General features: G+C 43.5%; 1 protein-coding gene across 1 annotated transcript in view; it reads left to right on the top strand.

Annotated features, from left to right (window-relative positions):
- Positions 1-2,972: 2,972 nt before the first annotated feature.
- Positions 2,973-25,922, top strand: part of RAPGEF4 (Rap guanine nucleotide exchange factor 4) — a 198,463-nt gene continuing 175,513 nt past the window's right edge. The window contains exons 1-4 of the mRNA XM_040358501.1: positions 2,973-3,127; positions 5,459-5,520; positions 18,792-18,872; positions 20,031-20,137. Of these exons, the coding sequence (XP_040214435.1) occupies positions 3,034-3,127; positions 5,459-5,520; positions 18,792-18,872; positions 20,031-20,137 (344 nt within the window). The 5' untranslated portion in view covers positions 2,973-3,033. The remainder of the gene's footprint in view (positions 3,128-5,458; positions 5,521-18,791; positions 18,873-20,030; positions 20,138-25,922) is intronic.

Raw genomic sequence — 25,922 nt, 5'->3', positions numbered from 1 at the left:
TGTGAGCAGAATTTGTTCCAGAAACATGCTTGTAATAGCACGAGTATATCAAAACATTTTTTACAGGGTATAAAAGAGAAGAGAGGCTCCTCTAAAGCCTCGTACACACGATAGGTTAACCAGAGGACAAGGGTCTGAAGGACCGTTGTCCTAGATTAACCGATGAAGCTGACTGATGGTCCGTCACGCCTACACACCATAGGTTAAATAACCGATCGTGTCAGAACGCGGTAACGTAAAACACAACGACGTGCTGAAAAAAACGAGGTTCAATGCTTCCAAGCATGCGTCGACTTGATTCTGAGCATGCATGGATTTTTAACCGATGGTTGTGCCTACCAACGATCAGTTTTGACCTATCGGTTACCAATCCATAGGTTAATTTTAAAGCAAGTTGGCTTTTTTTAACCTATGGTTAAATAACCTATGGGGCCCACACACGATCGGCTTTGACTGATGAAAACGGTCCTTCAAACCGTTGTACTCTGGTTAAAGTTGCTAAATGTTGTACTTTCATTAAATGTAACCATATTGCTACACTTAGAGGCTCCTCTCTTAGTTTTTATACTCAGTTGTGACATGCCGCTACTCTTATATCAAGACATCGCTTGTACATTTTGCTTGTCTTGCAAAACGCTCTCAAACCAAGGTTTTACTGTACAAGAACAAAATCCGAAAAGGGTTTTAATCATTACTTAAGCCTCATACACACGATCGGATTATCCGCCGATAATTGTGTGATGACAGGCTGTTGTTGTAAAATCTGACCATTTGTATGTTCCATTGGACAATTGTTGTCGGATTTTCCACGGACAAATGTGGGATAGCATGCTTTAAAATTGTCTGCCAACAATTGTGTTGTCGGATTTTCCGATCGTGTGTACACCTCCAAAGTACAAACACGCATGCTCAGAAGCAATGCTCACCATAACACAACATTAGCAGAAGTTACCCAAAGGGTGTCCCTAAAGAGCTGATAAAACACGTCGTTTTGTGCTTGTTGGCCAACAATTCTTTGCCGTTTGTATGCAAGACAAGTTCCTGGCCAACGATCTTCATACACAAGTCCTATACTTTGTCCGATGAAAATCCGATCATGTGTATGAGGCTTTACTCGAAGAAAAAAAAAGAAGCAGCTTTAGATACACATTAATGGTGACAATGTGGCTTTGTTTGTAAAAAAAATAAAATAAATCAGCACAGAACTTTGACCAATTGTCTCTATAACTCAGATAAAGTCTTGTTAATCCAGATTAAATTTATCGACCTCTTGCAAACTCCTCACAAACGTTAACTAGAAATGGTGACAGGGAGGCCTATAAGCTATGAAAGCAATGTTCATCTAAGACAGCTAATGCATCTAGCACTCCTGAAAGGACCTGTCATATTATCCCATCTGAGGGGATTAGAAGATCCATAAATATCACTGCCATTTATCTCAGAACATCCTTGTTGTGATGGAATTTACATCTTCACCTGAGCTGAGAGGGCTCCAACATTACCTAGGATGATGAGCGTGGCACAACTCTAATTTTCACGAACATTCTACTCTACCTTTTAAAGATCCTTAAGCGATGCTATGGAAAAGACTTTCAAATTTAAACATGAATTTTGTAGTACACGATCTGGCATGCAACTTCAGAAACACCAAAACCATACAAGCATTAGCTGTCCAGAAATGAAACATAGCATTGAAAAACCAGCTAGGGTAAGTTACAATGTTTTTTGACATTTTACAATGAAATCACAATGTATATGTATGCTTACAGAGCTGGAATTATCAATGTTATGTTTCTCTTCCAGTAAGATTTATAACTTTTAGTGCTGTTGAAAGGAAGAAAGTTGAAAGAAATATAATTGGTATTCCCTGTATTTTCAAGCCACTCAAACAATGTACCGTATTTGCCGGTGTATAAGGCGACCGGGCGTATAAGACGACCCCCTAATTTTACATTTTTTACGATTTTTTCCCTGTACTCACCGTAGAAGACGACCCCCCTTCCGAGGCTTCAGATGCTTCATATTTCTTCCTTCTGGAGCCATTTTTTTCTTCCTTCTTGCTGGAGCTGGAGTCAATCACAGCGAGCAATGTATTCTATTAATGAATACAAAGCCTGCTTGGATTGGCAGAGGCTGTAACATCATCTCAGCCCACGCCTCTCTGACTCTACAGTAGCCTGCTCTGATTGGCAGAGGTTGTTACTCCAATGCGAGCAGGCTCTGTATTCATTTGAATACATCGCTCACCGGGATTGGCTAAGCGGTATATACTGTATGTAGCCGAAGCTACATACAGTATTACCGCAATATACAGCAGGCATCCGAGAAGCTGACCCGGCGTATAAGACGGCTAAGGTAGTCATATGCCAGCAAATACAGTATGGCCCAGATTCGGGAACAGCGATCAGTGACATGTCACATGTAGCCACTCCGCCTAACAATAAGAATCACTCCCTAGTGCAGACTTAACCCCTTCAGAGCCACCTAGTGGTTAACCCCTTCACTGCCAGTGTCATTTTCACAGTAATCAGTGCATATTTATAGCACTGATCGCTGTAAAAATTACAATGGTCCCAAAAATTTGTCAAAAGTGTCCGGTGGGTCCGCCATAATTTCACAGTCACGATAAAAATTGGATCGCGCCATTACTAGTAAAAAAAAAATATTAATAAAAATGCAATAAATCTATCCCCTATTTTGTAGACGCTATAACTGCGTTTTTTCAATTTTGTTTGGGAGCCACATTGCAGGACCGCGCAATTGTCAGTAAAAGCGTCGCAGTGCCGAATCGCAACAAATGCTCTGGTCTTTGGCCAGTAAATTGGTTAATAAAGGAGCAATTTTGGCTTATACTCATTTTTTATTTTTTTTATGCCTTGGATCTGATTATTAGGCCTGGTTGTATATTTGAGGCAAGCACTGGATGGTGTAAAAACTACGGCTTTAATAAATCTGCCTTTATAGATAAAACAGAGAATTTTGTAGTAATGTGTGGTTTTGGAAGGAAGAAAGTGTTTCAGCTGTTGCTTAGTGATGGAATTTTTTCCTGTCTTACAGAAATATCGGCAGTACATGGCTAGTTTCCTGGCTCCCCCGTATGGTGTTCTTGAGACGGGCTCAAATGACAGTAAGTAAATGTGATGTTTTACTGAGCTTGTCATATTGATACACTGAGGAGTTTTGAAAATTTTCGATGGGTGCAAGCTAGATGAAGTGCGAAATAAACTGCAGTTCCCCAGTTTGTCAGATGTGATCCAAAACATGTAATGGAAGTGTCTTGTGAACCAAAGTTGTATGATAGAAATGACGAATAATAAGGAACCTTCCATCAAGATCACAGTTCTTTATCATAAGTAATCAGGGTATTGCCGAATAGATAGGCCCAGCATTGTAATGGAAAAATGGCTTTGGGGTTTGCCTGGCTAATAATGTTAATAAAAGGCATATTGGGATGTCTACATTTAGGAAGGACATTTTAAATGTGTAATTCAGACTATAGAATCCTCTCTACATTCTGACAGAAAGCAGCTTTGCATTTTAACTCCTGGGACATTTTTGTGTATATTGTATATTCTATTCTATTCTAATTTGAATGTATTCTCTTTGAAATTTTTATTTCAGAAGATGGTTATAGTCTTTCTATTCGATTCTATTCTATTCCTTTATTTTCTATTCTATGCTTTTATTCTCTATTCTTTACCTTTATTTTCTATTCTATTTTTTACTGCTCTTTTATTTTCTATTCTGTTCTGTTTTTCTCTATGCTATTATTTTAATTTCCATTCTTTTCTTCTCTATTCTATTCCATTATTTTCTATTCTACTTTATTCTCTTTGGAAATTCGAGTTAGATTAGAAACTATTCAAATTAGTTTAGAAAAGGATTCAAATTCAAATGTTGTCCGAAATGTAGTTTCGTTATTTCGGATTTGTTTAAAGCGGTGGTTCACCCTGAAAAGCAAGTTTCTACCATGAAATCCAGCATACTAGCGGGAGCTACAGTATGCCTTTATTTATTTATTTTTGCGCCGTACTCACTGTTTAATCCCGTAGTTAAGTTTCAGACTCCCCACGGGGAATGGGCGTTCCTATGCAGAGGGGACAATGATTGACGGCCAGCTATGGCGCGTCACGCTTCCCGAGTAGGACTTGGCTCTTCACGGCGCTTTACGGCGCCTGCGCACAGACTAGGAGCTGACTGCGCAGGCGCCGTGAAGAGCCAAGTCCTATTTCGGCTATTTCCTGGGAAGCGTGACGCGCCATAGCCGGCCGTCAATCATGTTCCCCTCTGCATAGGAACGCCTACTAGTCTGAAACGTAACTACGGGATTAAACAGTGAGTACGGCGCAAGAAAATAAAATAAAGGCATACTGAAACTCGCGCTAGTATGCTGGATGGCATGTTAGAAATACCCTGCTTCCAGGAAAGGATACTCTTTCCATCTCTGTCTTTATATTTGGTATTATGATGTTTTTTGTTAGGAGAGCACAAACATGGAGGGCTATCTTTGAGATGTTTGCTCTAGTTGATTTACAAAAATTGGAGCAGGCAAAACCTGGTTCAGCTCTGCATAGAAACCAATCAGCTTTACAGGTTTAGGAAAAAACAAGCTGCGCTAATAAGTTTAAATGCATGAAACCATGAAAAATATGAAACTGTGCCAAACTTATGAGTGACAAACGTGAATATAAATTAACACATACATGCATAAATAGTGATATAAATAATAAATGATCAGACACTCTCAATGATTAAACAGAGAATAAAAAAAACAATAAAATTGTGATGAACACATAAAAGTCCATGAAAAAAGAAGAAAACATTTCACAGGTGGATAAATCCCATATAGTCCAAAATTGAAACCATAGAAACTTCAATCTCCAAACGGTGAGGCATATTAAAGCAACCCGAAAAGTGATGATAGGGAAACACCTCCACCTTAATGATGTACTGCCTCTTACCAAATGGAGTTGATCTCTTATCACAGGAGATCAAAAACGCATATATGCTGGTTAGGTGTCCAACAGGGAAAGCATCAATACGATACAGCCTCAATCGATGTATAATGCAGGATGCGCCATAAAAAGAGAAGAGGAGCTCGCATAGCATAAGATCCAATGTAAATTTATTAAAAGATAAAAAATGCACACTTACAATGAGTCAAATGCATATGTGCATATAAAAGATCGAGCCGGCCGGCTCCTCGAGTAGTTGGGTTTTAGAGGTACGCTCCCGGTAATGGAATGAAAAAATGATAGTTTACTACGATGTTCACTTTCTTGACATCAGAATAGGGCACTGCGTTCTCAGCCAAACACTCGTAATCACCCGCCTGTGGCTTTCCTGTGGGCTAGCTGCACTTTGCCTTAGACTTCTAAGTGTGGTGCTGACAGGGCCACCCAAATGTTGTCTAATTTAGAAGGAATGTCATCTTTTTGCTGTTTTACCTCTTTTTTAGGATTATCCGACAAAGAAAACATGAACAGCTCCTTATGTTCGGGATCCAAGAACTGCAGCAAGGTAAGAATCTCAGTAAAATCACATCCTAATGCAAATCTACTGCACAGAAATTGTACAGGGTCAAACAAATCTTGATACATATGTGCAAAACAGACCCTGATTGTTTTTTTGATATTACCCACTTTGAAAAACATGACTACTGGCACATGGAAGGCTTTCTACTATCCACCTCTAGAACACACTCTGGACTGTAGACTATACCAACACAAGCAAAAAGTTAATTGGCAATGCAGCAATACACCATGACAATGTAATAAACGATACATGAATATAACTAAATATTGTTTTACAGCACAGCATTGCAGGTATGACTGGTCCCAATGTACTGTTAGCCTTTACCAGAAAAATGTCTCTCACATTAATAAAGGTAGTAATATGCAGTGTAAAAAAAGAAGAAACACTGGAAGGCTCAAAGTGGTTGTATACCCCCGATTGTCCCTTTTATCTATAGGTAAGTCTAGAATAAGGCTAACCTATAGGTAGTGGAAATGTCTCCTAAACATGTGCTGTTTAGAGGATATTTACCTTGTAGTGCGCCGATGATGTCATCCGTGCATGCGCTGTGAGGAAACAGACCTCCGTGCCATTTCTTCCAGAGCGTGTGCCGTGACTGTCGGCTCCGACGTGGGATGTACTATGCATAGTATGCAATGCACACTAGCCCATTATGCTTTTACTTTGCTGGGTTTGCAGGAAACAAAAGAGGAAATAAAACCCATCAGGATTTACTTCCTCTTTAAATTATTATATAGGAATCAGGCAAGGATTGGAAATGTTCCTCACTATGAGTTAGTTTACATTTGTAACAAGGTCACTTTACCCCGTCACTTAATAGCACCAAATATACTCATACATGAACAAAGCCAATAGGAAAACACTCCTCTTATCTATACAGACTGACAGTCACATCATACTTCCCTTATAAGCTGACCCCCATCAAAGTCATGCATTATTATTATTATACAGGATTTATATAGCGCCAACAGTTTACGTGATGCTTTACAACTTGAGGGTAGACAGTACAAATACAATACACTTGCGGTTGTAACCTGAGGTTACAATCTAAGAATCTTAGATCATGCATCTTATTTTCCAACTGATCCATGGGCAGAGCCTGATTTACATCATTGAAACTTGTAGGCACACAACCTCCAAAAATGGAACTTCCAGTTTTCGGAATCCCCCCCCCCTCCGGTGTCACATTTGGCACCTTCCAGGGGGGAGGAGGGAGCAGATACCTGTGTAATATAGGTATTTGCTCCCACTTCTGGGCATAGATCACTGCAGTGACCTATACCACGTCCGGCACCTACTCCGTCCACCCCGCTGTCTTCTGGGAGACACACATGTCCCAGAAGACAGCAGGGACCAGTCAGGCGGCCCTAGCAACCAGTGAGTTTAGCATTCTTTAGTTACAGTGGCACTGTGGCAGGCTGGCAGCCAGTCCTTATTTGATTCCGGGGACACTGTATTGTCCCGGAATGAAGGCTCCCGAGACACAAATTAAAATTACGGGATAATCCCGGGCAATCCGGGACACGTGGTCACCCTAGACCAGTGGGATCGCGCAGTACGAGTCGCGCATGCTTAGTAGGGAACCAGGAAGTGAAGCCGCAAGATGGCAGCAGCAGCACCCAAGAGCCGAGGGAGAGATCGGCTTTGGGTGCCGACATCGCGGGTGTCCAGGACAGGTAAGTGTCCATATATTAAAAGTCAGCAGCTGCAGGATTTGTAGCTGCTGACTTTTAATAAAAAAAAAATTGGCGGAACTTCACTTTAAGTAACATCCTTCTGTTAGTGATACCTCTTTTGAATGAATTTCTTTGCTTTCCTGGTCCTAACGTGTCTCAAAATAATGGGATAATGTGTAAATAAGTGTACACAGTATGAGATAACTACTTCTGCATTTGGGAAATAATTATGCAGGGAAATGCTTTTTGCTTTTGTTGTTTATAAGCACATGCCTACTTTGCCTAACAGTATAGCCTCGTACACACGACCGAGGAACTCGACGGGCGAAACACATCGTTTTCCTCGTCAAGTTCTTTGTTAGGCTGTCGGGAACTTGACAAGGCAAGTTTCTCCATCCCCGTTGAGGAAAAAGAAGACATGCTCTCTTTTTGGCTCTACGTGATCCTCGACAGTTTCCTCGTCGAAAAATGTACACACGACCGGTTTCCTCTGCAAAAAAAAAAATCCCAGCAAGTTTCTTGCTGGTTTTTGCCGAGAAACTCGGTCGTGTGTACGAGGCCTAAATCCATTCATGACAAAGAGAATACCTTTTATGGATATTAGACAGCATTGTTGTTCTGCAGAACCTATATCAATGAGCTGGATTTCAATTTCCTGAGGTTGGTCAGTAAAAGGTGAAATCTGATTGGTTGTTTTTGGTCCCCTATGGTTTCATATATGCATTCCATAGTCCTTAGTGAAATGCATAACAGTTTACTCTGCTGTTCAGGTTTTTGATCTAAAGTGGTAAGGACTTATGGTGGCTATTGATATGAAAATGAATCCTCAAATTGAATAGGTCATAATTCCCTTATTATTTTCAGTCAATTTAAAAATGTAAAACTACTGTATATTGCACTATTCAATATGTTAATCAATGATAGATCACTTCATCGCGATCGTAACTAAATCTATCACAAATCCTCATCTGTATTACCAACTTTGGTTCAATGTCTCTGTCATTCTTTGTATTTGCCTATTGACTGCTTCTGTTATTCAATGAGCATCTTTTCTATTCATACCATTTAATGCATATGGAACCTAATACGTTTGATATTTTTTTTGCACATACACAGGATATAATATTAATAATAATATTTAAAGTGTATGTAAAGACCAGCAATAACTTGTAATTGCTACTTTTGGGTCTGTGTAATGGTCTGTAATTATGTTATATTTGATAAAGAAAAAAAAACTGTTGTCAGATCAGATCAGAAATTTAGAGCTGTGCTGTTTACTAATTTTTACTGTATCCAAAATGGAAAAAAATAGCTTTTAGCTTTTAGTGGAAGAAAATGCTAACTCTAAAACGTTCTCCTCCCCCTCATACTACCCATCCTGCATACCCTATATAAAAAAGATCTATGGGCCAAATCCTCAGCCAGGCGGCGTAACTTAACTTTCAGCAGTTAAGTTACACTGACTTAAAGTTTTTACCTAAGTGCCTGATCCACAAAGCACTTACGTAAAAATTTCAAGCCGTGTAAGTTAAGTGCCGCCATCGTAAGGCGTTCCTCCTCTCCGGGGGGCGTTTACAATTTAAATGAGGCGCGCTCCCGCGCCGGCCGTACTGCGCATGCGTGTGACGTCATTTTCCCGACGTGCATCGCGCGAACGTAATTGACGCCGGGCGGCTTTGTGGATTGCGACGGGACACTAAAGTTGCGACGGGTGAAAAAAAGACGCGCCGGGAAAACAAATAATTATAAAAAAAAATGACAGCGTCGCTCGGCATGCATTCCTGAGGGAGAACTCCATGCCAATTTTCAATGAAAAAAACGGCATGGGTTCCCCCCCCAGGAGCATACCAGGCCCGTAGGTCTGTTATGGGTTGTAAGGAGACCCCCCCTCCGCCGAAAAATTTACGTAGGGGGTCCCCCTACAATCCATACCAGACCCGTATCCAAAGCACGCTACCCGGCCAGCCAGGAAGGGAGTGGGGACGAGCGAGCGCCCCCCCCCCTCCTGAGCCGTGCCAGGCCGCATGCCCTCAACATGGGGGGGTTGGGTGCTCTGGGGCAGGGGGGCGCACTGCGGGCCCCCCACCCCAGAGCACCCTGTCCCCATGTTGATGAGGACAGGACCTCTTCCCGACAACCCTTGCCATTGGTTGTCGGGGTCTGCGGGCGGAGGCTTATCGGAATCTGGGAGTCTCCTTTAATAAGGGGGCCCCCAGATACCGGCCCCCCACCCTAAGTGAATGGATATGGGGTACATCGTACCCCTATCCATTCACCTGTAGGCAAAAAGTAAAAGTTAATAAACACACAACACAAGGCTTTTTAAAATAATTTATTATTCTGCTCCGGAGGCCCCCCCTGTCTTCGTTATTAGCTCAATTACCAGGGGGGGCTTCTTCTTCCACTCTCCGGGGGTCTTCTTCCACTCTCCGGGGGGGGTTTCTTCTTCCGCTCTCCGGGGGGGGGCTTCTCCGGACTCCGGGGGGCTTCTTCCATCTTCTCCCCTCTTCCGCTCTTGACTCGGCGAACCCCGGTTCTTCTGCAGCTCTCCGGTGCCTTCTTCTTCAGCGCTGGCTGCCTGCTATCTGTGTGTGTTAGCTCAATTTCTAACAGGCAGCCGGCGCGGTCTTCTGTGACGTCATCTTCTCTTCTGTTCTTCTCCCCTCTTCCGATGTTGCCTCGTCGCCTGTTGTCGCTGTAATGATGGAAGCGCGCCTTGCATCACATTTATATAGGCATCACCGTCCCATCATGCTCCGGCAGGTACCCACGTGGTGGGTGCACGTGGGTAGGCACCCACCACGTGGGTACCTACCGGAGCATGATGGGACGGTGATGCCTATATAAATGTGATGCAAGGCGCGCTTCCATCATTACAGCGACAACAGGCGACGAGGCAACATCGGAAGAGGGGAGAAGAACAGAAGAGTAGATGACGTCACAGAAGACCGCGCCGGCTGCCTGTTAGAAATTGAGCTAACACACACAGATAGCAGGCAGCCAGCGCTGAAGAAGAAGGCACCGGAGAGCTGCAGAAGAACCGGGGTTCGCCGAGTCAAGAGCGGAAGAGGGGAGAAGATGGAAGAAGCCCCCCGGAGTCCGGAGAAGCCCCCCCCCGGAGAGAGGAAGAAGAAACCCCCCCCGGAGAGTGGAAGAAGACCCCCGGAGAGTGGAAGAAGAAGCCCCCCCTGGTAATTGAGCTAATAACGAAGACAGGGGGGGCCTCCGGAGCAGAATAATAAATTATTTTAAAAAGCCTTGTGTTGTGTGTTTATTAACTTTTACTTTTTGCCTACAGGTGAATGGATAGGGGTACGATGTACCCCATATCCATTCACTTAGGGTGGGGGGCCGGTATCTGGGGGCCCCCTTATTAAAGGGGACTCCCAGATTCCGATAAGCCTCCGCCCGCAGACCCCGACAACCAATGGCAAGGGTTGTCGGGAAGAGGTCCTGTCCTCATCAACATGGGGACAGGGTGCTCTGGGGTGGGGGGGCCCGCAGTGCGCCCCCCTGCCCCAGAGCACCCAACCCCCCCATGTTGAGGGCATGCGGCCTGGCACGGCTCAGGAGGGGGGGGCGCTCGCTCGTCCCCACTCCCTTCCTGGCTGGCCGGGTAGCGTGCTTTGGATACGGGTCTGGTATGGATTGTAGGGGGACCCCCTACGTCAATTTTTCGGCGGAGGGGGGGTCTCCTTACAACCCATAACAGACCTACGGGCCTGGTATGCTCCTGGGGGGGAACCCATGCCAGTTTGGAATTTACAAATTGCCGTGGAGTTCTCCCTTGGGAATGCATACCAAATGCCGTCGCTTGAATGGGCCTTTACAAGGTGTGACTAACTTTACACTTTGTAAAAGCAGCCCTAGTTTTACACCAGGCAAACTAACACTTACGGCGAAAAAACTAGGCACAAAAGCTTTGAGGATCGCCCTAAGTGCTAATTTGCATACTAACAGAGGCATTTCGACTCGAAATGCCCCCAGTGGCGGATGCGGTACTGCATCCTAAGATCCGGCAGTGTAAGTCCCTTACAGATGTCGGATCTTCTGCCTAACTTAGGAAAACTGCTTCTGAGGATCAGTTCCAAAGTTAGAACCAGAGATACGACGGCTTACGCCGGAGTATCTCTTCTGTGGATTTGGCCCTATGTACTTACCTATTTTTAAGCCAGTTAGAGGATCTGGCTGCCCCGTGTAGTGAGCAGTTGCTGCAGGGAGAGGAGGGAGCACCAAGAACAACTAGACCATGGTAGCCTATGGGTAATGTCACGACTCTGGGAATTCACAGCCATTGTCCAACGCTCCCTTACACATGACTGGACCACATTACAAAAATAAAACAATTACACAGATCTTTTTTCATACAGGGTAGATGTTGGGGTGGTGGAGGAGGTAAAATTAATATGAATAGTTAGATTAAGCCTTTTTACCAATGTAGGTTAAAATATGTCTATACATAGGCCAAAGTGAAAATAATTTGTTTCCTCTTGCTACTTAAAGTAGATCTAAACCTAACTATTAAAATCTCCAATAAGTGCAGATATGTTAATGTCATTTCAAAATCTGATCTCAGACTTTTTTTTAAATCTGCAGCTTTCATTTAAACATTAACTGGTGGTCCTACCATGAAGGCCCTTGTTTAGAAACTTCCAGTTATAGGGTGACAACTGTCTCTTAACTGCCTTCATGTGTTGTCACCGTGTCACATGCACCCCTGGTAGAGACTACAACTGGCCATTCCAACACAGGTATAATCTACTGTTGTAGACAGGATATGGCTGATAGAGGCTGGAGGAAATCAGCAGCACTGAAATACAAAAAGTAATCTAGAAAATACAAAACCAGTATTTTATGAAAGAAAAAATAATGATGATGTCTCTTCATGATACACAATGATTTAGTAACTAAATTTCATCCAGTTAGGGTATGGCTCTATGGTAATTTGCCATGGCTGGACCCCTGCGGATAATTCAACAGCAGAACTGTAAGGCATAACAGTGTGCGAAGATTACTGGGAGTAGACACAAAGCTAAAATAACATGCAGCAATCATCTCTTTATTTGCCGGCTCTAAACTGGTGGCAGAGCTGTTGTAACACCAAATGCAAAACGTACATAAAATTGCTTTCATAATTTTTTTGCTTGACATTTTTGTAGTCTTTTTTTTCCAACACAATTGGTAACCAAAGCTTTAAGGCAAGAGCATCATTGAATTTGTATTCTTTAGCTGGCATGAGTTTGTAAATAAAGTTATACATGTACAAGGCATTCATACATACAAGAGACATTTAAATAGAAGCATATAATATACAAAACTATCCCCATCATTTATTTATCTTTAGTACCTAGATAGTCAAAAATGAATGCTGTTTACATACAGTTTCTACTTCTTTCACTTTAAATACAATGCTTACAATGATCAGTTTTCATTCATTAAAGGGAATAAAACTGTTTCTGTAACTGCTTAGGGCTCACGCACACAGGATGATTTTTTTTTTCCTCCCCTAAACGCCTTTGTTCTTGGCCGAAAAAAGTTTTCAAAACAACAAATAAAGGAGCAGTCCTAGCGTTCAGTGGAACAAATGTGTGGATTACGGCCGCTGGGGTCACTGAGATAGCGCATTCAACGGAAGTTACTTGTCCCAGAACTGGAGGTGATGCCAAACACCTGGTGGAAGATCGCCTGAACGTCGGCTGGTGAGGGCAAAATTACATGATCCGAAGAAGGTGCAAGTTCCCGAAACATGTCATCATAGTTTCTCTCTTTTGGTTTGACATGGTGTGAGTGCTCTGCAAGACTTCAATTTTGCCCCCACCAGCCAAAGTTTAGGCAGTCTTCTGCAGGTGTATCACGTCTGGTTATGGGACACGTGACTTCCAGCGCACGAGCCATCTCAGTGACCCTGGCGGCTGTCAACCACACTCTTCTCCCACTGTCCTGAGGCTCTTGGGTGATGAAACATACTGTTGGGTCCGGGATCATGTGTCACCCTTGAGCTTTTGGGAATATGTGTTTTTCCTCTGCCCTGGCTTGGTGACCTGCAGTTTATTAGTGTGCCACTCATGCTCAATCACTGTGGGGAGTAGTGTGGGTGATGCTGTGTCTGTTGCAGGAGTGCCAGCAAGGGGTGGAGCTCATCCCAGCTTCTGTAGTCACTGGAAGGAAAAGAGGAAGGATCCCTGGTGCAGTCATGGAGTTCTATGGTGGTAATAAGACAATCTCAGCCTGGGCTCCCACCAGGCCTTGCCCCAATGCATTTCACTCCGCCCCTGAAGCTTAGTCATTGAAGATGTGGCCTGGTGGGAGCCCAGACTTAGATGGTCTCTCTTATTACCACCATAGGACTACATTGATGTCCAGCACCAGGGATCTTTCCTCTCTTACTTGGTGATGTATTAGTCTGGGCACTCCTGCATGCCACTTTACATTAACGTGAACTTTGATTTTATCTATTCCTGAGCTTGTGGCTCTATGGACTTCCACAGAGCTGGAAGTGCTTCTTTTATTTATTGTTTTGTACCCATATCTTATTGTTGGTCGGATGAGTAGTTGGAGTTTCCCTTACTGTGGTTATCTACATGTCCCCTTGGAACCTCTTTGCGCTTTGTATTTTTATTTTTCTAAAACCACGTTTTGCACACACGTTTAGACACGTTCAGGCGTGCCAAGCATTTGAGCATTGATGGATTCCATTGGTCAGAATATTTATTTGTGCTGGCCATTGGAATGAATGAATGCCATCGAGGAAACAGAAGCTGCCGATGCCCGTGCAGAGCAGAGGAAGGGAAAGCTGTCACCACCGCCGCCGAACAAGGGAAACTGCCGGTGAAGCACTGCATAGATGGGGTAAGTGCACCAGACCCGCCCGCCGACTGACCGACCAACCGATTGGAGGGAGTGGGGAAAGGGGTAATACTGTTAGCCGCCCCCCCCCCCCAAAAAAGGTGCTCTAATACAGGAGGTGTGTTACTGGCCAGATCACTAGGTGAAAACCTAGAGCTCAGTAAATGAGGTGAGGCTTCACTTTGCAAACAATACCTAATCATGTGTAAGGGGAAAAAAAACACCTAAAAAAATGTAAACTAATGAAGTCACAATATGTAAAATTTTTGGTTCTGGGTTTAATACTGTTTTAAAGGTTGGCCCTCATTGCGGTCATTCATCTTATTTCCAAAATGATCCAAGGGCAGGGCACAATGAAACTTGTATGTACACAGCATTCAGTAGGCTAAGTATTACCTTTCTGCTGATCTCTTCCAAGGAGCCTTTCCTTCTTTTCCTTGTCATAACCTGGCTTAAAATAATATGGTAATTTGTAACTAGGTTTTTTTTTGGTATCTCAGTTCAGACAATCACCTCCAGCCTCTTTTGGACACCTTCTGCCAACATACCTGCACTCCAGCATTAGCTGCATATCATTGCCTTTAATGCCTCCTCCCAGCGAGCTTTAGCGTTCAGATGGCAGCATGGCTTTTCTATCATATGACTGCTGTGATTGGCTCTCACAGAGGTCACACGATTGAAGTCTGTTGGTGACAGCTCGGTCAGTGTGCTTATGAGTGTGCAGTGAGCGCACTCTTTGCACAACACCTCAGGTGACCGTGCCTCCAGCAAATGGGCGTTACAGCTCACTTTTCTTGCTGCTGCATATATAATGTATGCTTTACACATTCGGAAAAAGGGTAAGGCTATCTCTTAATAGTGACAACAGGAGGACTATGTGTTGACACAGCTTCCACCAGGGATGTGTGTTAGCTGGCCAGACTGGGTTTGGTGGCTAAAAATTCAATTTTGGGTGATGTAACCATACAAACAAATACCTTATTTTAAATGTTTATTCAATTCAGAATGGTGAGTATGGACTTCTATCACAAAAGTATTCCAAGAGGAAAAAAATTGACCTTGTTTTATTTGGCCGTGGTTATATTTAATCCAAGGATGCTTTGAGCACTTGAAAAATTTAACAGCAACAAAAACAAAGCAGACAAACCTTCAGAGACTCCGTGTCTGTCTGTGTAAATTTTCGTACAGCTCTGGATAGGGCTTGTGCGTGGTGACCATCTGACCATGACCGCAGAGCGGAATAAAACCTAACCTGCAGCAGACTGTGCTCCCGCTTAAATCTTTTTATTTGGACATCAACAAACACACATAATAATGACATTTCACATGTAAAGAAACCAGGCTTTTACAGAAGAATAAAAAAATCAGTGCGACAGAAAAAATCCAGATTGATGTTTTATAAAACTAGTTGATTCAATAGGAATGTTTACTAAAGGAGAGGAGCGTGGCATGGTCACTTAGCTTAGTGAATATCATGAAACTGTGATGTCTTCCTCCGTTCCTGTGCAAGCAGTTCTGTTTTTCAACCATATGATTGGATATTCTTTGCAGAAGGAATTTTCACTTAGCTTTACCTCATTCACTAAGCCAAGTAAAAATTAGCTTGACACAGTGAAAATTCATTTTGCAAGCTAAACATTCTCTTCTGTTTTGGTAAATCAACTCTATTAGGATTGATTTACCTAAACCTAAATTACAGCTTGGATCAATATATGGCATACCCCTACACGCACATAAACGTTAATGCCATCCTAGTCTTAAGCCTCGTACACACGACCGAGTTTCTTGGCAAAAACCAGCAAGAAACTTTTGCTGAGGAAACCGGTCGTGTGTACATTTTCGTCGAGGAAACTGTCGAGAAACTCGACGAGCCAAAAAGAGAGCAAGTTCTCTATTTCCTCGATGGGAATGGAGAAACTTGCCTTGTCGAGTTCCTCGACAGCCTGACAAGAAACTCGGCGAGGAAAACTATGTGTTTCGCCCGTCGAGTTCCTCGGTCGTGTGTACGAGGCTTAAGTCCGTAGGGATCAATATTGAGTTGGCCCACCCTTTGCAGCTATAACAGCTTCAACTCTTCTTTGAAAGCTGTCCACAAGGTTTAGGAGTGTGTCTATGGGAATGTTTAAATATTCTTCCAGAAGCGCATTTGTGAGGTCAGGCACTGATGCTGGACAAGAAAGCCCGGTTTGCAGTCTCCGCTTAAATTCTTCCCAAAAAGTGTTTTATCGGGTTGAGGTCAGTCAAGTTCCTCCACCCCAAACTCGCTCATCCATGTCTTTATGAACCAATCATGCAGATACATATATTTATTTTTATTTTTATTTCACATGATTGGGTATTCAAATTAAACACAGCTTCACCTTTTTCAATATTTACCTTGCAAAATAACAAGCCTTTATGTTAGTAAATTACCACATGCAACATAATACCAGAAATACTGATCAACTAGCATTCTTGCAGTAAATTTAGTTGACTCATGTATAAAAAACATAAACTTTACTAAATGAAATATACTGGGGGATTTTTTACATAAATTGGTGCAGCTGTGCCTAGTAACCAATCGGCTTCCAGGTTTTATTGTCAAAGCTTAATTGAACAAGCTGAAGTTAGAAGCTGATTGGCTACCATGCACAGCTGCACCAGATTCAATGTGTACCAGTTGTAGTGAATCTCCCCCGCTGTTTTTATTGGCAGTAGAAAGAAAATCCCCTTAATGGTGACTGAACACTGCATGTGTTATTCTTAACCGCTTAAGGACCGCCTCCTGCACATTTTACGTCGACAGAATGGCACGGCTGGGCACATGCACGTACAGGTACGTCCTCTGCTAGTGCCCAGCCGTGGGTCACAGGCGTGCGCCCGCGACCTGGTCCGATGCTCCGTGACCGGGACCGTGGGACCCGCAGACCCGATCGCCGCTGGAGTACCGCGATCGGTCCCCGGAGCTGAAGAACGGGGAGAGCTGTGTGTAAACACAGCTTCCCGTTCTTCACTGTGGCGCCGTCATCGATTGTGTGATCCCTTTTATAGGGATACACAATCGATGACATCACACCTACAGCCACACCCCCCTACAGTTAGAAACACATATTAGGTCATACATAACCCCTTCAGCGCCCCCTTGTGGTTAACTCCCAAACTGCAATTGTAATTTTCACAGTAAACAATGCATTTTAAATGCATTTTTTGCTGTGAAAATGACAATGGTCCCAAAAATGTGTCAAAATTGTCCGAATTGTCCGCCATAATGTCGCAGTCACGAAAAAAACGCTGATCGCCGCCATTAGTAGTAAAAAAAATTTTTTTTATAAAAATGCAATAAAACTATCCCCTATTTTGTAAATGCTATAAATATTGCGCAAACCAACCGATAAACGCTTATTGCGTTTTTTTTTTACCAAAAATAGGTAGAAGAATACGTATCGGCCTAAACTGAGGAAAAATAAAAACCGCAGAGGTGATCAAATAACACCAATAGAAAGCTCTATTTGTGGGAAAAAAAGGACGCCAATTTTGTTTGGGAGCCACGTCGCACGACCACGCAATTGTCTGTTAAAGCGACGCAGTGCCGAATCACAAAACCTGGCCGGGTCCTTTAGCTGCCTAAAGGTCCGGGTCTTAAGTGGTTAAAGGCTAAGTTCACCTTTGTTCACTTTTTTTTCTCTAAATTCCAGCTCCCCTATGTACCAATATAGCATTAATGTACTTCTTTTGCAAAAATAAAATAGCTTTACATTTATTCTACATACGCTTACCTCACTGTCTTCATGGCTGTTTCCATTACTTCTGCCTTAATTCCTGGACAGACTTGAGGTCATGACCCAGGAAGAAGTTGACCAGCTGATCTCATTGGCACACACCCTGCTACATCTAAACCGCTACCTACCACCCATTTCCAGCTGCATGTTTTTTAAATGAAATGCAATCAAATGATCACAATTCTCACTAAATACACAGGCCTCAATTCTTTTTTCCTATCCTGTAGGGGCAGCTTCTTTTAATTTGCTGAATCCAAAAGCACAGCACAGATTGCCATGTACACTAGTACTACAATCAATTATGAACAAAGTTTGGGGGAATGTGAAAAAAAACGAATGGGGCCAGAAAATTGACAGTTTGGCCATAGCTGCCAATCAAATTCTAGCTGTTCCTATGTTAATTTTATCCATGTATATGACTGTTGGAGGCATAGGGGCCCCCATAAACCGTATTCTTTCACAGACCGGAATGAAGTTTGTGGATGCAATTAGTGGTTATAGCAGAGAACATTCTATTGCTTGAATGACCCTAGTCGGTATAGTGGTGTTACTATGGGATCTCAGCAGTCATGTTCCGATTCCCAATTGTCTTGATGTACGATTCTTACCAAATGCTATTTTCGAAGTGTTAAGTATGCTATCTCTTTCCTCGTAATTTCACAGTCCAACGATCTTGAGTTATGTTAACTATAAAGTATAGTGGCATATATTGCTCTCTTCATATCCCATAAGTTTATGACTTATAATTTATATACTTACATTTTTTTACTTTTTTGTTCATTTTCATTTATAATTTAGTAGTTCTGTAATTTTCATTTTTATGCTTTCACTACTTAAATTAAACATTTGTTTTCTTCTTAAAAGATTCTGTTTTACATTACCTATAAATTAGCGTTTTTTTCTGTTGATTGCTAATCTTTTACTTTTTTTCCATGTTTGTTTTTTGTTTATTTTTTGGTAATATTTTATTTTTCAGACTGCACTCATTGAAAATCAAATCTCGATCCGTCAAGCTAAAACCATTACAGAGGTAATGGGGTTTCGTGAAGTGTCTAAGGTGCATACTGATTTTATAACGAAGAGGTTCATGTTTAGGATTTAAAGTGTATCTGAAGCTGAACATTTTTGCTTTGGTTTTAGATAGAATGTGATGAAGTATTGACACCCCTGTCATTTTTTTTATTTTTTATTATTATTACTGTCTGTGTCCCTGATGTTTAGATTTGCCTCATTATTTGTCCTGGTGACATAAAGCAATGGTTAATAGAAAATGTTACAGCTGTCACCAGAACATAAATCAAGGGACAATCTTACAATGGAGTCACTTGTTCTGTTTACAGCGGTCTAGGAGAGGATTTTCATTTACTTCAGAGAGATTTCCCCTGACTTCTTCTTGTGTATCTGGTAAAGGAAGTTAATAGAAATCTCCCAATAACAGACAGAAAAAAAAACAACAGGGGTATTAATCTTCCCTATTCTTTGAAACGAAAAAATGGGCTTTAGATATACTTTAAAGGGTTCTTTTAGTTTAAAGTGATAGTTTAGTTTAGGGTGCATTTGGGTCGATTTACTAAAGGCAAATAGACTGTGTGCTTTGCGAAGTGCAGATTGCTCCAGAGAATGATGGAGATCTCTGCTGACTTCCATCAGCCAATCATATCCAAGCAAAAATGTTTATTTTTTTATTTTCCTTGCATGTGATTGGGTATTCTTTGCAAAGTTCAGCTGCCCTTTATTTGCTAAGCTCTTGATCAACTGCACTTTGTTTAGTGCACAGTCTATTTACCTTTAGTAAATCAACCCCATAGTGTTAATCAAATCATCCATAGGCTTCCTATATCAGTTAGAGACTGTTTTTTTTTCTTACACTCTGTTTTGCAGCTGGAGGAGTAATACATAATCCTGATTGCTACTTAAATCCGAGCAGTATATATAAGAAACAAATGAGTTAAGCCCATGTACACCTACTGAGAACTGAAATTGGGGTAAAGACTTTTGATTCAAATACAGGTTTAGTTACATTTCAATAATATAAGATTTGCAACACAACTACCCGATTATGTTTGCTGATAATCTAAGAAAGAAGATGATATAGTATGTTAACCAATATATATAGTTTATCACTATGCTAAATATCATGTATCTTCCAGAGAGGATAGACCACTCATGTTTCAAGCTCAGTCTAACATATGTTTTTTATACCTAAATCATAAAGATCCCATCTGAACGTATTCTCCGGGCTGGGAAGATATTACGTAATGCCATTCTTTGCCGAGCGCCTCACATGATCAGAGATCGCAAGTATCACCTAAAAACATACAGGTGAGTAATGCTGATATACATAGGATGTTTTTACTATATTGAGTTTAAGCCAAAATCCAACTGGATTTACACTGTTCCATGTGTGTAGATGTAATTAGGCCCTTATGCCGTGTACACACGACCGTTATTCATGTCATTGAAAAAAAAAGTTTTTCTCAACGTGATTCCTCTCAAGCCTGCCTTGCACACACACGATCGTGAAAAAAAATGCTCGAGCAAATCACGGTGACGTACAACGGCACTATAAAGGGGAAGTTCCATTCAAATGGAGCCACCCTTTGGGCTGCTTATGCTAATTTCCCCGTCTCATAACTTGTTTCTGAGCATGCATGTTTTTTCCCCCCTTATTAAAGCATTCACACGACTGTTTTTCATGACGTGAAGAACGACGACGTGAGAAACAGCAAGAAAAATCGAGCAAGTTCAAAAAAATTTTTTTTTTTTTTTTTTTAATTTTTTATTTATACAAAATAGAAGACCGGCCCACAAGGACCACAGCAAGTAAACAGTACAACAGTTGTCATATGAAGGCACTCATATGAGACATGGCAGTTACATAAGAAAAGTTTTGCGAGAACTCTAAAACTGTCTGTGGAGACACCTCTCCCGGCTGGGTGTGGCAGCGTACGGCACGAAAGGCTATGTGCCACCCGCCCCGCATCGCCGCCCCCAGTTCAAAAGCCGGCACCTCATCCCCTTCCGTGTTCTTGTGGTATCTTTCTGCGGCCGGGAACTATGGAACCGTGTGCCAGTCCTCTACCATTTCCATTTTCTAAGTGTAGTAAAGTATAGGAAAACAGAAATAGAAATCTGGGTGCTGCTCAGTGAGCAGTCCAGAGACAAAGAGGGGAGAGATAGAAAAATAAAAGAGTAGAGGGAGAAGAGTGGTATAAGGGTAGGTATTTAAGTGGAGGATAAGGGAGTGAGAGGGGGGGGGGTTCGCGAGCATGGACCAGCATCTCTGTCCGTCGGTTCCTTTTACCGTGGCGGCCTTTGCCGTCAGGGTTGCATGTCCAGGTGTGGGGGCAGGCTCTGATCAGGGGGTGACAGCAGTTCTCCTCTAAGGGCCTGGCCCTCTTCGGAGTACTTAAATATAGCCCATAATTGCCAGGTCTGGGAGTAGAGTTCACCCCTATCTTGCTTTGACAGGACTAGATCCTCCATCCGCCCGATCTCATCCACCTTCCGTAACCACATGGCCACTGTCGGTGGGTTGGAGGATTTCCAGCACAGGGGGACACAGGCCTTGGCTGCGTCTAGCAGGTGGCGCACCACCGACTTTTTGTATACACGCGCTGGGGTAGAGGTTGCATGGAGCAGGAAGTACGCTGGGTCATCTGGGACCTCGCGCTCCGTGAATCTTTGTGTAATTCGCCTTACTCCCTCCCAGAACGGTCTGAGGAGTGGGCAAGACCAAAAGATATGCAATAGTGTCCCCCTGTCTGATCGGCACCTCCAGCAGAGGTCTGATGTGTCCGGGAACAGTTTGTGCAATAGGTCTGGTGTTCTGTACCACCTTGTCAGCAGTTTGTAATTGGTCTCCTGGACCTTGGTGCAAATTGATGATTTATGTGTAAATGTGAGTATCTGCTGTCTCTTAGCGGGTGTTAGCTGATAGCCCAAGTCTTGTTCCCATCTGTCAAGGCTAGGAATCTGATACCCTTCTACGGGGGTCACCAGCAGCGTATGTAGTAAGGACAGGGCGTGGGGTAACGCCCCTGACTCCTCGCACATCTCCTCCAAAGTCGTAAGAGTCTGTCCGGCGGGTGGTGGGGGGATGGTTCTGAGGAAGTGGTCCAGCTGGCCGGCTCTCATAAAGTCCAGCTGATATTGACCAAACTGGTCCATCAGCTGGGTTGACGACTTCCACCGACCCATCTCACTGAAGTGTGAGGCCTGAAAAGTCCCCGAATCGCGGAGCGCAACAAATTTGGCGTCTCTAAGTCCCGGTGTAAAGTTTGGGCTGCCCAGAATTGGGCGTAGCGGTGAGGTCTCCGTTGCCAGGCGGTACTGCTCTAACAGCCTCGCGCACACCTTGGTAGTATTCCCTATCAGTGGATGGTGTTGTACGTCTGTTTGTTGTAGGGCACGGCACCACGGAGCACGTCGTAGCATAATGCTACTTTGTGCCTGCTCTAATTGTGGCCACAGTTTGAGCGAGCTGTGTCGATTCCAGTCTATGAGACGGTTTAACTGCGCTGCATGATAATACGTTCGTATGTTTGGCATGGCTAGGCCACCACATAATTTAGGTAATGAGAGGACGGCTTTATTTACTCGGGAGCGCTTCCCTGCCCACAAGAAAGTCCCGAACGCGGCCTGTGTTTGCTTAAAAAACTCTGAGGGGACATGCACAGGGAGGGCTTGCAACAAGTACACAAATTTGGGCAGAATGGACATCTTCAGAATGTTGCACCTACCGAACCAGGAATGTAATCCCACGGTCCAGTGGTTCAACAGTTGTTGGACTGTCTTAAGTAATGGAGGGAAATTAAGTTGGAATATATTAGACAGTCGTGGTGGGATCCGTGTTCCCAAATACGTTAGTGCTGTGTCCGTCCATTTTAGGTGAAAGCTTTGTTTAAGTCGGGTCAGTAGTGGTTGAGAAATTCCCACCCCCATCGCCTCTGACTTTGACAGGTTAATTTTTAGGTTCGACAGCTTGCCATAGGAGTCAAATTCACGCATCAAATTTGGAAGGGACGTCGACGGGTTAGTCAGAGAGAACAGCATGTCATCAGCAAAGGCTGAGACTTTGTATTGGTTGTTTCCAACCTCTATTCCCGTAATATTTGGGTTCCGCCGTATTTGCCGTAGGAAGGGTTCCAGCGTCAGGGCGAATAGGAGGGGTGACAACGGGCATCCCTGTCTGGTCCCATTCGCGATCGGAAACGGGTCTGACTGCGTTCCATTTGCTCTTACTCTGGCCGTTGGTTTCGTGTAGGCCGCTGTAATCCATCTCATCATTTTCTGACCTATCCCTACGTGACTCAAGGTGGCGAACAAGAAACTCCAGCTCACCCGGTCGAATGCCTTTTCGGCGTCTGTCCCTACAAAGACACAGGGGACCTTTGTTTTATTAGCTACGTGGAGCAGGTTCAATACCTTGGTCGTATTGTCCCTGGCCTCCCTGGTTGGGACAAATCCCACTTGATCCAGGTGAACAAGACCAGGGAGATACTTCTGAATTCTCGTGGCGATCACTTTTGTGAATAGCTTTATGTCAGTGTTCAGCAGTGAAATGGGTCGATAACTGCCGCATTGACCCGGGTCTTTACCCTCTTTATGGATCACTGCTATTTGCGCCTGCAGAGTGGAAATATGGAACGCGCTCTCTGTCCCCAAGGTATTGAACAGGCTCACCAAATGGTTCCCCAGAGATGGCAGCAGGGTCTTGTAGTATGTGGCCGTAAGGCCGTCTGGGCCCGGGGCCTTCCCTGGTTTGGAGGATTTTAGTGCCATCTGTATCTCTGGTAGGGTAATTGGCTCCTCTAGCTCTTCCCTCATTTCTGTTGTTAAGGTCGGCATGCTGGAGGAAGTCAAATACTCCTTCATCTGGTTCGGGTCAAGTTCTGGGATTGGGCCTGGGAGGTTATATAGGTTTGTATAAAAATTTTTAAATTCCTGGGTAATCTGTTGAGGGGTGGAGACCTTCCGTCCTTCGCGTGTGACTATGTGCGGTATGTATGATGCTGCGTTTTGTGTACGGAGTGCTCGCGCCAGCATTCTCCCGCATTTATCGCCCGATTCGTAACCATGTCGCCTACATATCTGTATCGCCGCTTTGGCCTTGAAATGTAACAGATCCGTGATCTGTGTGCGAGTGGTGTTTAGTTCCGAGTTCGCTTGGGGCGTCTGGGACTGTTTATGTTGGGTCTCTAGTAGCTGTAACTTATCGAGCAGTTTGTTGAGTTGGTCTGTTCTCTGTCTCTTCAGTCTGGCCCCATGCTTGATTAGAATCCCCCTTATGACCGCCTTGTGGGCTTCCCAGATTACTCCCGCATCGCTGTCTTGTGTGGTGTTAGAGTCAAAGTAATGTCTCATCTCCTCCACCACCTCTGTCATGGTATCAGCGTCCTGCAGCAGGCTCTCATTAAGTCGCCAGGGACGTGTCTGGGCCGTCTGTGCGTCTGTCAGGGCATACACTAGCGTGACCGGTGCGTGATCGGACCAAGTTATCGACCCTATCGACACATCCTCCACTGCCGAAAGATGTCTGTGAGGTATCAGGAAGTAGTCAATCCTGGAATAGGATGTATGGAGTAGAAGGTGTAGTCCTTCTCTCCAGGGTGAAGAAGGCGCCAGGCGTCCACCAGCTGTGCCGAGTGTAGCGTCGTGTGTACGCGTTTACGGGAGTCCCTGGAGGCAGAGGAGAGTCCTGTCGAGGTGTCCTCTTCAGGAATTAAAGGAATGTTAAGGTCGCCTCCTATAATTAGTTGTCCCTCCGCGAATCGCATTAACTGTTTTAGTTGTCTGGATAGAAAGGTATCTTGGCGCTCGTTTGGGGCGTAGAGGTTCGCTATAGTAACCTGAACCTGTCCAATTCTGCCCTTCAGGAACAGAAATCGTCCCTCCGTGTCTAATTTAGCATCCTCACACGACCAGGGAACTCTAGCTGAGAGTAGTATGGAAACTCCCCTGGATTTTGCTGCCGCATATTTTGAGTGGTATACAGTGGGATAGTGCCTACTTTTTAGCATAGGTATGTTCCCTTCCCTAAAATGCGTCTCCTGTAGCAACACCACGTCCGCGCCTAAGCGACGCATATCACTTAGGAGCATTCTCCTCTTTTCTGGGATGTTCAGGCCTTTGGCGTTCAATGACACCACTGTCAGCCTGTCCATGCTCGCGAACTCGGGGAGGGTGAAGTTCAAAATTTTTAATGGACATTTTCCTCGTTGATAAAAATGCTCTGGAACCTACACATGACCGTTTTTCACGACCAATTAAAAATATTGAATTTTTCTCGTCATGAAAAACGGTTGTGTGTACGCGGCATTAGAGTTCTCCTTATAACCCATTGATGCCAACTTCACACATACAGTATACAGCAGTGTTTCTCCCTTTAAAATGATAAAAAAATGTCAAGGCTCTCTTTAAAACCATGGACGGTCTCGAGGCACCCCATTCTAAAATTTAAGAAAATATTCTAATAGCTTTACACAATGCAGCAACATCCACATGTAGGACACCCAAAGTCAGAGGTGATTTATTCTTCCAAAGCAAATAAACTTTTGCACACTGGTACCGACTAGTATTCCAATGTTTCTCTTCTCCCTCAATTTCTTTGCATTAATGCGGTAATGTGACCCCAGTACTGAGGGTCACATTAGCAACAAGAATGCTTTGAAGGCAACAGACATCCTCCTTATTAACTGATGATATCATTGGTTGTTAGGATGTCAGTGTCTAGGTGAAAGTCGTAATGGTGCATAATGAAAACCTGTGGCTTTTGCCGTGTACACACGATCTTTTTTTCAAATGAAAATTGGTTTAAAAAAATAGAACATGTTTTACATTTTTCCGGTGAAAAAAAAACGATAGTTAATTCCGATCGTCTGTGTGGAACTCCCCTGGAGAAAAATCCACGCATGAGCAGAATCAAGTTGAAGCATGCTCGGAAGCATTGAACTTCATTTTTTCGGCTCGTCGTACTGTTTTACGTCACTGCGTTTTGGCAAAATTCTGAATTTAGTCTGATAGTGTGTATGCAAGACGATGAAAGTCAGCTTCATCGGAATTCCGACAAAAAATTCCATCGGATTTTATTCCACCAGAAATCTGA

This window comes from Rana temporaria, chromosome 6 (genome assembly GCF_905171775.1).
Source record: "Rana temporaria chromosome 6, aRanTem1.1, whole genome shotgun sequence".
Lineage (NCBI taxonomy): Eukaryota > Metazoa > Chordata > Amphibia > Anura > Ranidae > Rana > Rana temporaria.
Note: the sequence above shows the minus strand (reverse complement) of the source record. Positions and strands in the feature narration are given on the sequence as shown.